Raw genomic sequence first — 11,989 nt, forward strand, 5'->3', positions numbered from 1 at the left:
ACAGTTGACAGTGCAGGTTCGAGCAAAAACCAAGCCATGAGGTCGAAGGAATTGTCCAACACATTTCTGCAGCATTGAAGGTCCCAATGAACACAGTGGCCTCCATCATTCATAAATGGAAGAAGTTTGGAATCACTAAGACTCTTCCTAGAGCTGGCCATCCGGCCAAACTGAGCAATTGAGGGAGAAGGGCCTTGGTTAGGGAGGTGACCAAGAACCCGATGGTCACTCGGGTTCTGTCCACAGGAATTCTGGAGCTCTGTCCAGAGTTTCTCGCTGTGGAGGTGGTAGTCCAGAAGGACAACCATCTATGCAGAACTGCACCAATCAGGCATTTTTAGTAGATTGGCCAGAAGGAAGCCACTCCTCAGTAAAAGGCACATGACAGCCCGCTTGCAGTTTGCCAAAAGGCACCTAAAGGACTCTCAGACCATGAGAAACAAGATTCTCTGGTCTGATGAAACCAAGACTGAACTCTTTGGGCTGAATGCCAAACGTCACGTCTGGAGGAAACCTGCACCATCCCTACGGTGAAGCATGGTGGCAGCATCATTCTGCAGGGTTGTTTTTCAGCGGCAAGGACTGGGAGACTAGTCAGGATCGAGGGAAAGATGAACAGAGCAAAGTACAGGGAGATCCTTGATGAAAACCTGCTCCAGAGCGCTCAGGACATCAGGCTGGGGTGAAGGTTCACCTTCCAACAGGACAACAACCTTAAGCACACAGCCAAGAAAACGCAAGAGTCGCTTCGGGACAAGTCTCTGAATGTCCTTGAGTGGCCCAGCCAGAGCTCGGACTTGAATCTGATCGAACATCTCTGGAGAGACCTGAAAATAGCTGTGCAGCGACGCTCCCCATCCAACCTGACAGAGCTTGAGAGGATCTGCAGAGAAGATAGGGAGAAATACAGGTGTGCCAAGCTTACCCAAGAGGACCTGAGGCTGTAATCGCTGCAAAAGGTGCTTCAACAAAGTACTGAGCAAAGGGTCTGAATAGTTATATAAATGTGATATATATATATATATATTTTTTTATACATTTGCAAACATTTATAAAAACTTTTTTTTGCTTTGTCATTACGTGGTATTGTGTGTAGATTGAGGGGATTTAATTTTTTTTTGGTTTTTTAGAATAAGGCTGTAACATAACAAAATGTGAAAAAAGTAAATGGGTCTGAATACTTTCCGAATGCACTGTATATGCATAGCCTATTTATGGCAAAATACCTACCACATTTTATTATGCAAACATTACCCTATTTTTTTTTCTACTTTGAGAATGTAAATAGGCCTATAAAATACTAAGGCTATAATAAAAAAGAAGCCCAGTGTATGCATGTGTTATGATCAATCTTTCTACATACAATAATCTAAAACATTCCATTGAAACATGTTAGGCTTATTTATGTAAAAACATTGCTTTGCGAGACCATTCCATTTCACATGGGGAGTGTACACGCCTCTTTTTCATTATGTAATGTTCATCGCTAGACTTTACCATTTTGTAACAATGTATCAGTATCTCGTTATAATATTGCCCTCTGCCGGTGATCCTTATTAGGATGTTTTGGCAACAATGGTGCAATGTTTAACTACATCTCCATAAATGCATCTGTTCAGTCGACAAGGAATTTCAATACAATACAAGGTCTTTGCTATCTGGGATCCTTGGGACGTCCATACCCCCCCCCCCCGTTGGGACGACTCATCTTTATATCTGTGCCGTTATGACAGCTTCATAGAGTACCACAGTATGAGTCATAATACCTAACGGTCAAACAGGTAAATGGTTTCAATTGTTTTTCCACCACTCATTTTTCCAATAGGGGACTTTAGAAACACTTCAAATAAGGGCTGTGTTTCGTGTAGGCTTACCCTGGCGTGACGTTTTGATAACCGTGTAAATCTCTTTAGGGCAAGGTGACTTATCAATATATTTGCCTATATTTACCCCCCAAAATGAAACGCTAATTAGCTGTCTGACCGCTAGGTTTTATGACACCTCCACTGAGGCGCTCTATAGAGGCTACAACCCATAAGAATTCCCACCCAGTTGACTACTTTAAAATGGTGGAAGCCCTCAATGGTGGCAGGTAGCCTTGTGGTTAGAGCGTTGGGCCAGTAACCAAAAGATTGCTAGATTGAATCCCCGAGCTGACAAGGTAAAAATCTGTCGTACCCCCTCCTAGGCCGTCATTGTATATACGAATTTGTTCTTAACTAACTTGCCTAGTTAAATAAAAAATAAATGGCGCTTCCCGTGGTAAAACGACCTTTTGTGGCAACTAGAGGCCTCTATCATGCTCTACGGGACATATTTTGGATAGCACCAGAGAGAAAGAAATCCAACTCGGCGGAACATCTGTCTCCATCCAACAGATGGCGTATTTTCGTTTTTTCGCACACCAAGCAAGGAGTTTTTGTATGGAGGTCAAGAAGAGAGTTGACTGGTCAACAACAACAACAATGAATGGCTTACTTCCTCGGTGAGGTTTATTTGATTTAATAGAAATGTAATAATACTTCATTTGTTTGTAGTGTACTGATAGGTAGGACATGTGACATTACGGCAACTTTGAGAAAAAAACATTTATATCGGAGATGGCTATGGGTATTCATGACATGAGGCTAGTAGCAAAGCAACTCACTCAGTTTCAATGTATGGGGCTTTATTGGCATGGGAAACAGATGTTTACATTGCCAAAGCAAGTGAAATAAATAAACAAAAGTGAAATAAACAATACACATTTACAGTAAACATTACGCTCACAAAAGTTCCCCAAAAAATAAAGACTGTATTCTCCCCATTGAATACAGGCGGTTGACGTCAACAACCCTTTTCGAATATTCAAAAAGGATTACAATAATGAGATGTGTCGACCAATCCAAAAAAAGGATACGTGGGAACTAGACAGCCCGCCGTGCCGTTGACAACGACTCCATTGTTAGGGCGGAGATAGATGTATCTTGTCAGTATATCCATGATCTTTGATAACACTAACACAGAAACAAGGGGGTTTGTTCAAACTGAGCGCTGGGTGTGCAGCTTCGTAGATCTACGGATACTCTGAATTAATATTACATTGAGCGCGACTCAATGTAAGATTAAGCAAGCGCGCCAAATCTTTCGAGTTCTGACAGATTTGAACAGACCAACACAGTCATAGCACAAACAAAAACATGTGGGTGCAGCTTTGAACAAACTGGTGCGTATAAGGTTTATTTTTACATTTTAATGAGCATACGAGCAGGCTATGAGTTTGGTAATGTTTGTACGTAGATTGAAATACACAAGTTGTGTTTTTCATGATTACTGCTAGCATAGCTTGCTAGCCATATTGCATAGTATATTTGTAGCTGCCTGGTTTAGCTTCAATGTATTGCCTCCACCTGCATGTTTGGTGTTGACCAGAAATTAATCTTAATAAGATAACGTTAGCTAGCTTGTTTTTAATTTCCCGGTCCTGTGTGGGTTGTTGAAACCGTTCAGTTTCAGTAAACTATCTAACCGACCTACCTACTGTAGTTAGTTGCCTGGAAACCCGACGTTGAATTGCATTCAAGTCTAACGTTACGCCAAGGCAGAAATCAAACGTCATTTTATTGGTCTCATACACATGTTTAGCAGATGTTATGTAGAGATGCATGTGTTCCTTGCTGCAACAGTGCAGCAATTGCTAACAGTACACATCTGTCTGTGTGATTGGATGTATAGACATTATGGACCGTGTGTGGATAGAATATAACGTTAGTAACGTCGTTATCTGAAGAACACGTGGTCAGAATAATATGTACAGCAATAGTTGAATAGGATGGACTAGAACAGTATATACACATTTGAAATGTGTAAAACCGTGTTCCATATTTAATTAATTTTCCTTATTTTCTGAATAACTAAGATGTAAATATTTCGTTGTTCCTGGAAGCTGTTGCCGTAGTGATAACCAAATGATACCTGTGCGGCCTCTTAAGGCGCTAGAATGGGCGTTTGAATCCGGAGAGTTTACTCACGACCTCTACAACCCAGAATGTTGAATACAATTATATTTTAATGTACTTCACCGGTTGTCTGTGCGGTTGGTCCTTTTTGGTGGTAGTAATGTGAGACAATATATCCACAGGAAAGTATAATTACAAACTTTTCAAACCGCTGGTGTCACCTGAAGCATGCGTAGAACCATTTCGCTATAAACTTGCAAGAGCTCGGCAAGTATGGCTCTTGTGCATGTATCTAACTTGTGCGCATTCTTCAGGCGATAGAAATCGGAATTAACTACTAGCTCTTTGAAAAGTTAGTTCGCTATAATAATCTGGATTTGTTATTAATTGAAAACCTTGTTCTTAACTATCCCAGTTTTGTATCAGATATCAGTATTTGTTCCCGTATTAGTTTACAATTTTTAAACACATTTTGCATAATGAATGGATAAGTGGATAAATGTCACGCCCAATAAGGCAACCTAGTCTATTCTATTTTCTCCATAGTCAAAAAAAGACAATTTTAAGGAAAAATACAGCTCAAGTGATTTCAAGGTGTGTGCTGGTACTGATTTCCACATTGCTCTCATCCAGCCCCTATGACATCACTACAGCTGAGCGTAGAGAAGACACACTGGCCAAGTGAGTGACAGCTGTGGCAGAGGAGAGGGGTCAACATGGGGCTACACTCAGCCCAGAAGAAGCACTTTCCCCTGAAGGGGATTGGTGGTGTGGTTGCACTGTTCGACGCGGAGCTCCGTAAATCTCAACCGGACCTAGCCCTTCTCTCATTGGTCCTGGGCTTTGCAGAACACTTCCTGGCTGTCAACCGGGTCATACCAATAAACGTCCCCGGGGTGCGCTTTGAGCCGCTGGAGCCAGACTGCCCAAACTCCTGCTTTCCTACAGTGGAGTTAGGGATGCTATCGGCCCTGCACGAGCGCTTCGCAGCCCAGATCCGGGGCACTGTGGATCTGTCCCAGTATCGCAGGCCTGCTGGCGGGTCCAGCAGGGAACTGGTTAAGAAAGTATCTGACGTCATCTGGAACAGCCTGAGCCGCTCCTACTTTAAGGACCGCGCCCACATCCAGTCCCTCTTCAGTCTCATCACTGGTAGGGGTCATTAGATGCAGGGATGGGTTATATGGGGGTACACCTACATTAATTGAATATGATCTATAATATTGATACAGTCTCCTATGTTGGATGATTAGCTATATTGCATTTGTGGCCCAGTAGCTATATTTCTTGGACAAACATGTTTCTGTGTCATTGCAGTGTGTCCATCCTCACACCAGTCAGTTGTCTGAAAGAGGGGTAAAGCTACTAATAATCTATCATATTTTTGTCATTTTGAACAGGCACAAAGCTGGACAGCTCGGGGGTGGCGTTTGCGGTGGTGGCAGCATGCCAGGTGCTGGGGCTGCGGGATGTGCACCTGGCCCTGTCCGAGGACCATGCCTGGGTCATCTTTGGCAAGAATGGAGAGGAGACTGCAGAGGTCACCTGGCACGGAAAGGGTAACGAGGACCGGAGGGGGCAGACAGTTGCTGCCGGTGTCAGTGAGAGGGTAAGTAAGATAGCGATACTTCCGTCCCCCGCAGAAACAGTATAATAACATGCACTCTCACATACCTTTTTTAATATAGCTTACATATCAACTACATATAACAGCTGTTCTACACACACACACACACACACACACACACACACTCCTCTCACCTTGCATTTGTAATCACAGAGTAAAACACAACACCTCTCAACTCTAACCCCTATCTCTCCCCCTTCCCCAGAGCTGGCTGTACTTAAAGGGCTCCTATATGAAGTGTAACAGGAACATGGAGGTGGCCTTCATGGTGTGTGCCATCAACCCCTCTCTGGACCTGCACACTGACAGCTCCGAGATGCTACAACTTCAGCAGGTCAGACCACCACCAATATTAACAATAGATGTACACTAGCACAGGGTTTCCCAAAGTGGGGTCAGGGGTCCGTGTGTGTTTGTTTGTTTTGAACATAAATGCTCTAATTTAAGCTTTAAAACTGCAAATGGCATACTACCCCATGTCAAAATTTGTAGAATTGCAATAAATTAGCTTAAAACTGCTAAATGTTTTCTCTGCCCAAGGCTAACTGTGTAGAATTGCTGTTCTCTCTGAATGAAAGAGGAGGGCCTTTAAGATGTTATTTCCCAGGGCCTGAGACTTAATTACTCCGGTCATGTACTGCAAAAGTCTTGTAAAACTGCTTGTATGCTATTTTTATCGCACTCTAAATTTTTAAAGTGATATTGATTTGATATTATTTTATAAAAAAAAAAAATGTAACCTAGGCAAGTCGGTGAAGAACAAATTCTTATTTACAGTGACTGCCTACACCGGCCAAACCCGGGCGTTGCTGGGCCAATTGTGCGCCGCCTTATGGGACTCCCAATCACGGCCGGTTGTGATACAGCCTGGATTCGAACCAGGGTGTCTGTAGTGACGCCTCTAGCACTAAGATGCAGTGCCTTGCGCCACTCGGGAGCCCAAGGGGTCCCTGACGCAAAAATGTTTGGGAATCCCTGCACAAGCACTTGTGATATAATGAATAGTACTTCCTGATATTGTAAAGGGAGAGTTGCACCTGTTGGCATCATCCAAGACATCAAGCATGCCCGAACTGTAGTTTATATTTACCTGATCAGTGCTTCTGTGTGATGTCCTCTTTCTGATCTCTCTCTGATCTTTTTCGTACACAGAGGCTTCTATGGCTGCTGTATGAGCGAGGAGACCTGGAAAGGTGATACTTTTTGGTACATTTCGAAAAAGTATCTGGAAAAAACGATCAGTTGTTTTTGAATGGTTCCAGTGAAAATGTCTCATGGTTATATCCAAATGAATTATTTTATGTAGTAAACATGTTCTTATCCTGTCAAATCAACAAACTCGAGCTCTTTTTCTCTTGCTGTTCCACAGATACCCCATGGCCATGGGCACCCTGGCAGACCTGGAGGACCAGGAGCCCATCCCTGGCAAAGAGAGCCCCCACGCCATCCACCTTAAAGTGAGTGTGTGGAGAGCTGTACATATTCTTGTAAAAAGCTTACTCAAAAGTCAAAATGTCATGATCTTAAAATAACAGGTTATTTCATTAACTTTGGTAAATAATAGCTTTTTTTTTTAATGGCTTTTACTCCTTAACTTATATCATCATTGTGAATTTGTTTGCTTAAAGTGTGTTTATTTTGTTTCTAGGCTGTGAACTCTGCTAAGAAGTACTACAACAACGAGCACATCTACCCCTTCATGTACCTGGCCGGCTACCACTACAGACACAGGGAGGTCCGGGAGGCCTTGGGGGCCTGGGCCGAGGCTGCACAGGTCATGCAGGAGTACGTTACTGGAGCAGCTAGCCTAGCTACCTTCTCTATGCATCTTACACACTACTGCTCTGTGTCAACTGTCTTTCTTATTGCAATAAGTGCGTTTGACCCACATAAATAATATTTAGCGTCATTCGTTTAAAAATCCTTGTTAGGTGGTTATGATAATGCCTTATATGGTATGATAAGTTATATTGAAATCTGCATGGATGCTGAGACAAAGCCCGTTGACCATCTCTGGCTGAGGTACACATTGACAGTTTACATCAGTTGCTGTGTCACCTTTCTGACAGCGGAGGGCAGCAGATCCCTAGCGGTAATGTTTTTGAACACTTCCTCAGTACTTTATGGTGTTAGTGTTTGTAGTCTCAAATCTGGAACAAGTTGTCTGAAATTGTGATTTCATTCTAGCTTGATGTTTTGCATGGCAGTATTTCCATTTTGTATGGCGTTATACCCCTTTATATAGCTTGAAACGGTTCTCTTTTTCTTATGATTTTAGTGATCATAATGCATGCACGTTTTCCAGGGGTATCATTTTGTCTAACTAAAAACGATGTCATCAGGACATGCAATCACAGGAAACTTCCTCCCAACCATCCAGCCTTGGCACTTGTTCTTAGAGGGTGGGAGGGCAGTAAACGTGCACGTTGCTCGCGCTTATACACACTGTTCATCGGGCCGCCAGGGCTAAAAAAAAAACCTGACCGACCGGATCACAGGGAACATCCGAGGGGCTGACCCCTCCCGTCTCTCTCTGTCTTCTCTAGCGTGTGTGAGACTGGCACGCCCAGAGCAGTGTAGCATTCTGTGCATTCCGTCCCTCCTCTTTCGCCTTCCCTTTCCCCCTCTGCCTTTCCTTTCCTGTTTCACCTATTGTTCTTTAATCTCGGCTCCATCTGTTCGCTGTCACGACAAAAAGGAATGTGGAGTGTGATCTACAAACATATACAAAACGTTACGTTTTTGAGTATTTGCTATAGTGTTTTTGATTTCCCGCCAAAAAGACGGGATAGAACAGTGTTTATAAGTGCACACGCCTTTTAATACCCCTTGTCCTGCTTATGTGGAAAACAACAGAACAATTGTATTAGTGATAATCATGAATTGCCAATTTTCAATGTCTGTGTTTAGAACAAGGTGTGATTTCTCACCTGTCTCTCAGCTACAACTACTTCCGCGAGGACGAAGAGATCTACAAGGAGTTTTTCGACATTGCCAATGACGTCATCCCCACCCTGCTGAAGGAGACGGCTGCAGCCGCCGAGAGCGGCGAAGGGAGCGAGGGAGGAGAGAAGGTAATGACTCTCGCCACCAAGGCACTATTGGAAATTTAGATGAGAATGGAATAAAATGTTTCCCCTTCTCAGGGCTCAGTTGGTAGCGCATGGTGTGTGCAACGCCAGGGTTGTGGGTTCGATTCCCACGGGGGGCCAGTACAAAAAAAAAATGCATGAAATGAAATTCACTACTGTAAGTCGCTCTGGATAAGAGCGTCTGCTAAATGACTAAAATGTAATGTAAAATGTTAATCTCAAGTCAAAGAATGAGGCATTCATATTTCATATTACAGCTACTGCCTCTCAAGCTATTCTCTGAAGGTTTCCTTTTTATTCTCCATAACACACTATTTTTTCCCCCCCCCACCCCCCTCAGGACCAGCCCATACAGGCCGCTGCCCTCTCTGCCCTCCAGGACCCAGAATGCTTTGCCCACCTGTTGCGTTTCTATGACGGCATCTGTAAGTGGGAGGAGGGTAGCCCCACCCCTGTCCTTCATGTTGGCTGGGCCACCTACCTGGTCCAGTCCCTCAGTCGCTTTGACCCACAGGTAAAATACCACAAACCTGAATTTTAAATCCGAAACCCTTCCCCATTTACTTTAAAGAGATATAGTGTTCCACTCATAATACAATCAATCTAACTTGGTCTTTCTGTTGGCTGTAGATGGTAGTGGTACATCCCTTTGAAACAATGTTATTATCCTTTTTTTTTTTTCTCTCTCTCACCTTTTTAATTATGTTGTCTCACATTGGGTTCAATGTAAATTACACTGCATGACCAAAAGTATGTGGACACCAGCTCGTCAAACATCTCATTCCAAAATCATGGAGTTGACCTTTGCTGCGTTCTCCTGGCATCGGCCAAACCCAGATTTGTCCGTCGGACTGCCAGATGGTGAAGCACGATTCATCACTCCAGAGAACGCTTTTCCACTCATCCAGAGTCCAATGGCGGCGAGCTTTACACCACGCCAGCTAACGCTTGGCATTACGCATGGTGATCTTAGGCTTGTGTACGGCTGCTCGGCCATGAAAACCCATTTCGTGAAGCTCCCGACGAACAGTTATTGTGCTGACGTTGCTTCCAGATGCAGTTTGGAACTCTGTAGTGAGTGTCGCAACCAAGTACAGACGATTTGTATGCTCTACGCGCTTCAGCACTTGGTGGTCCCGTTCTATGAGCTTGTGTGGCCCACCACTTCGCAGCTGAGCCGTTGTTTCTCCTAGACGTTTCCACTTCACAATAACAGCTCTTACAGTTGACCGGGGTAGCTCTAGCAGGGCAGAAATATGACGAACTGACTTGTTGGAGAGGTGGCATCCAATGACGGTGCCACGTAGACCATCTCTGAGCTCTTCAGTAAGGCCATTCTACTGCCAATGTTATTTCCTATGGAGATTGCATGGCTGTGTGCTCAATTTTATACACCTGTCAGCAAAAGTGTGGCTGAAATAGCGAAATCCACTAATTTGAAGGGGTGTCCACAGACTTTTGTGTGTGTGTGTGTGTATATATGTAATGTATGTACATCCTCCACAGATCCGTCAGAGGGTGTCCATCATCACCAAAGAGCCTGAGCCCCAGGACGACGATGACCAATCCAGTGAGGACCCTCGCGAAGGCCGGAGACGTGGCCCGAGGCGTGAGTCCAGACTGGAAGACCAAGCTTCCCCTCCTACACAATCCACCCCCACCACCCCTGTCCCACCACCAACCCAACCCAACCAGGCTAAGAAAGTAGGTGGCGAGGGTGGGACGCGGCGTCGCTCTTCAGGGCTCCGCGGTGGAGACCCCGAAGGCAAGGCGAAGTCGTCCAGCCCGGTGCCCTCTCCTCTCCAGCAGCTGCCCTCCCCCTGTGGGAGTCCCCTGGTGGCCTTCCGGAGCAAGAAGATGAAGGGCATGAAGGAGCTGCTGGCTGCACCCAAGGTCAACGCCAGCGCCATTAAGCTCCAGCTCACCGCCCAATCTCAGGTGCAGATGAAGAGGCAGAAGAGCACGCCGTCGGGAGACTACACCATGTCCTTTATGAAGCGCCAGCGTAAATCTCTGTAGAAGGAGGACTCTGTCTGTAGAACATTCCTCTAGCATGGTTCCCAAGTCTGGTTGTGTTGTAAAGCCAACACTTATGGTCATTTATCATAAGAGTTGACTATACAGCACACACAGATCTGGTACCAGGCTAGACTTTCTCTTCATTGGGAGAGAAACGAGGAGAGGCTGTCTGAAGGACATTTCTGTTGTGCTGTGACTGTGAGAGGCGAGGCAGCACAAAAAAAGACTGCCGCATCAACTTGCATCTGCTGCGCATCCTGCGATTTACTTTATTTTCTTCATCCAAAGGTTATTTTAGCAATCATATCATAAGTCCCAATAAGTAGGGCCAGGACGATACCAGTAACATGATACTCGTTAGTATTGTGGCAAGGAAACAAAACAAAGCAGGTTTAACGTGTTTTGGAAAACAGCTCTAATGTTGGAAACATAAATCATTAAGTTGTAGGCATCCAGAGTCACATTTGTTTATTTTCCAAGCTATAGTGCACAATATTGTACGTACAGCAGGTTTTGTATGGTTTGTGTTTTCATTTTTGCCATGGAAAAATATTGTGACGCTGGCATCGTCCGGGCCCTACCAATAAGGTCATACGAGGGTCGGTAAGCACATGACGTGTGTGTTTAAGGGCAGGAAGTCATTTTAATCAAGTTTGAACATGTGTTGACCAAGTTGCTCCTTTTAATCTTGTGATTCAATAATGATTGTGTATCAAACAACTTAACTTTTTTTTTTTTTAAATGCTGTCACTGAGGATCAACTGGGCAGTGGCACACATCCACTGTTGAGTTCTCATTGACTTGTGTGGAAGTTATTTGACAGCCAAAGTAATGGGCGTTTAGATGATGAAAACACCTTGTCCCTGAACATTTTATGGGATGGGAGAATTGCTCTGTTAAAGCAGTCAGAATTCCATTCTATATTTTCAAGTCTTGACTTAATTTTCATCTTTTTGACTGAAATCCCTGGAAGTGATTTGGACTATTACTGTGTAACAATGTCCAACCCTGCTATGTTGTCACTTACATGCTAGCTGTTGGTTGCCTTATACGTCGCCTTTTTTATTTCAAATTTAGGTGGCCTTTTTAGTTTTGAGACTAGACAGAGCTGCAATAGGCAACCTCGTGATTAGAAAGTGACCAGAAAGACCATGCACTGTTTAAAGGGTATTGCTGTAGTTTTCCCAGCTACATACAGTAGTATTTTGCTTGATTAATTTGTTTTTTTATTTGCAGGTAATAAAATAATTTCAATTATGATACCCTTTCTGTTTTGAATATAATGGGAATACTGTTGCACGTGTCATAATGGG

General features: G+C 44.0%; 1 protein-coding gene across 3 annotated transcripts; it reads left to right on the forward strand.

Moving 5' to 3' along the window:
• Nucleotides 1-2,354: 2,354 nt before the first annotated feature.
• On the forward strand, nucleotides 2,355-11,936 carry LOC106577528 (menin). Of its 3 annotated transcripts, none has more exons than XM_045701318.1 (10): nucleotides 2,355-2,485; nucleotides 4,572-5,090; nucleotides 5,339-5,547; nucleotides 5,771-5,899; nucleotides 6,718-6,758; nucleotides 6,935-7,022; nucleotides 7,214-7,350; nucleotides 8,507-8,639; nucleotides 8,998-9,171; nucleotides 10,164-11,936. In XM_045701318.1, exons 2-10 carry the CDS (start codon nucleotides 4,655-4,657, stop codon nucleotides 10,674-10,676), a joined length of 1,860 nt encoding a protein of 619 aa, XP_045557274.1. In that variant the 5' UTR covers nucleotides 2,355-2,485; nucleotides 4,572-4,654; the 3' UTR covers nucleotides 10,677-11,936. The 3 variants fall into 3 exon arrangements, with proteins under 3 accessions (XP_045557274.1, XP_014011105.1, XP_014011106.1); XM_014155630.2 differs by lacking the exon at nucleotides 2,355-2,485 and adding an exon at nucleotides 2,906-3,205; XM_014155631.2 differs by lacking the exon at nucleotides 2,355-2,485 and adding an exon at nucleotides 2,913-3,205 and having other exon boundaries at nucleotides 4,592-5,090.
• Nucleotides 11,937-11,989: the final 53 nt, after the last annotated feature.

The sequence above is a fragment of the Salmo salar genome, chromosome ssa18 (assembly GCF_905237065.1).
Source record: "Salmo salar chromosome ssa18, Ssal_v3.1, whole genome shotgun sequence".
Taxonomy (NCBI): Eukaryota; Metazoa; Chordata; class Actinopteri; order Salmoniformes; family Salmonidae; genus Salmo; species Salmo salar.

What these genes read in the sequence shown, in the direction of transcription:
- LOC106577528 (XM_045701318.1), top strand. Translation starts at nt 4,655, where the DNA reads ATGGGGCTACACTCAGCCCAGAAGAAGCACTTTCCCCTGAAGGGGATT. An exon ending in GAGCGAGGAGACCTGGAAAG is followed by an intron (nt 6,759 to 6,934) that starts GTGATACTTTTT and finishes GCTGTTCCACAG; the next exon opens with ATACCCCATGGCCATGGGCA. An exon ending in TCAGTCGCTTTGACCCACAG is followed by an intron (nt 9,172 to 10,163) that starts GTAAAATACCAC and finishes CATCCTCCACAG; the next exon opens with ATCCGTCAGAGGGTGTCCAT.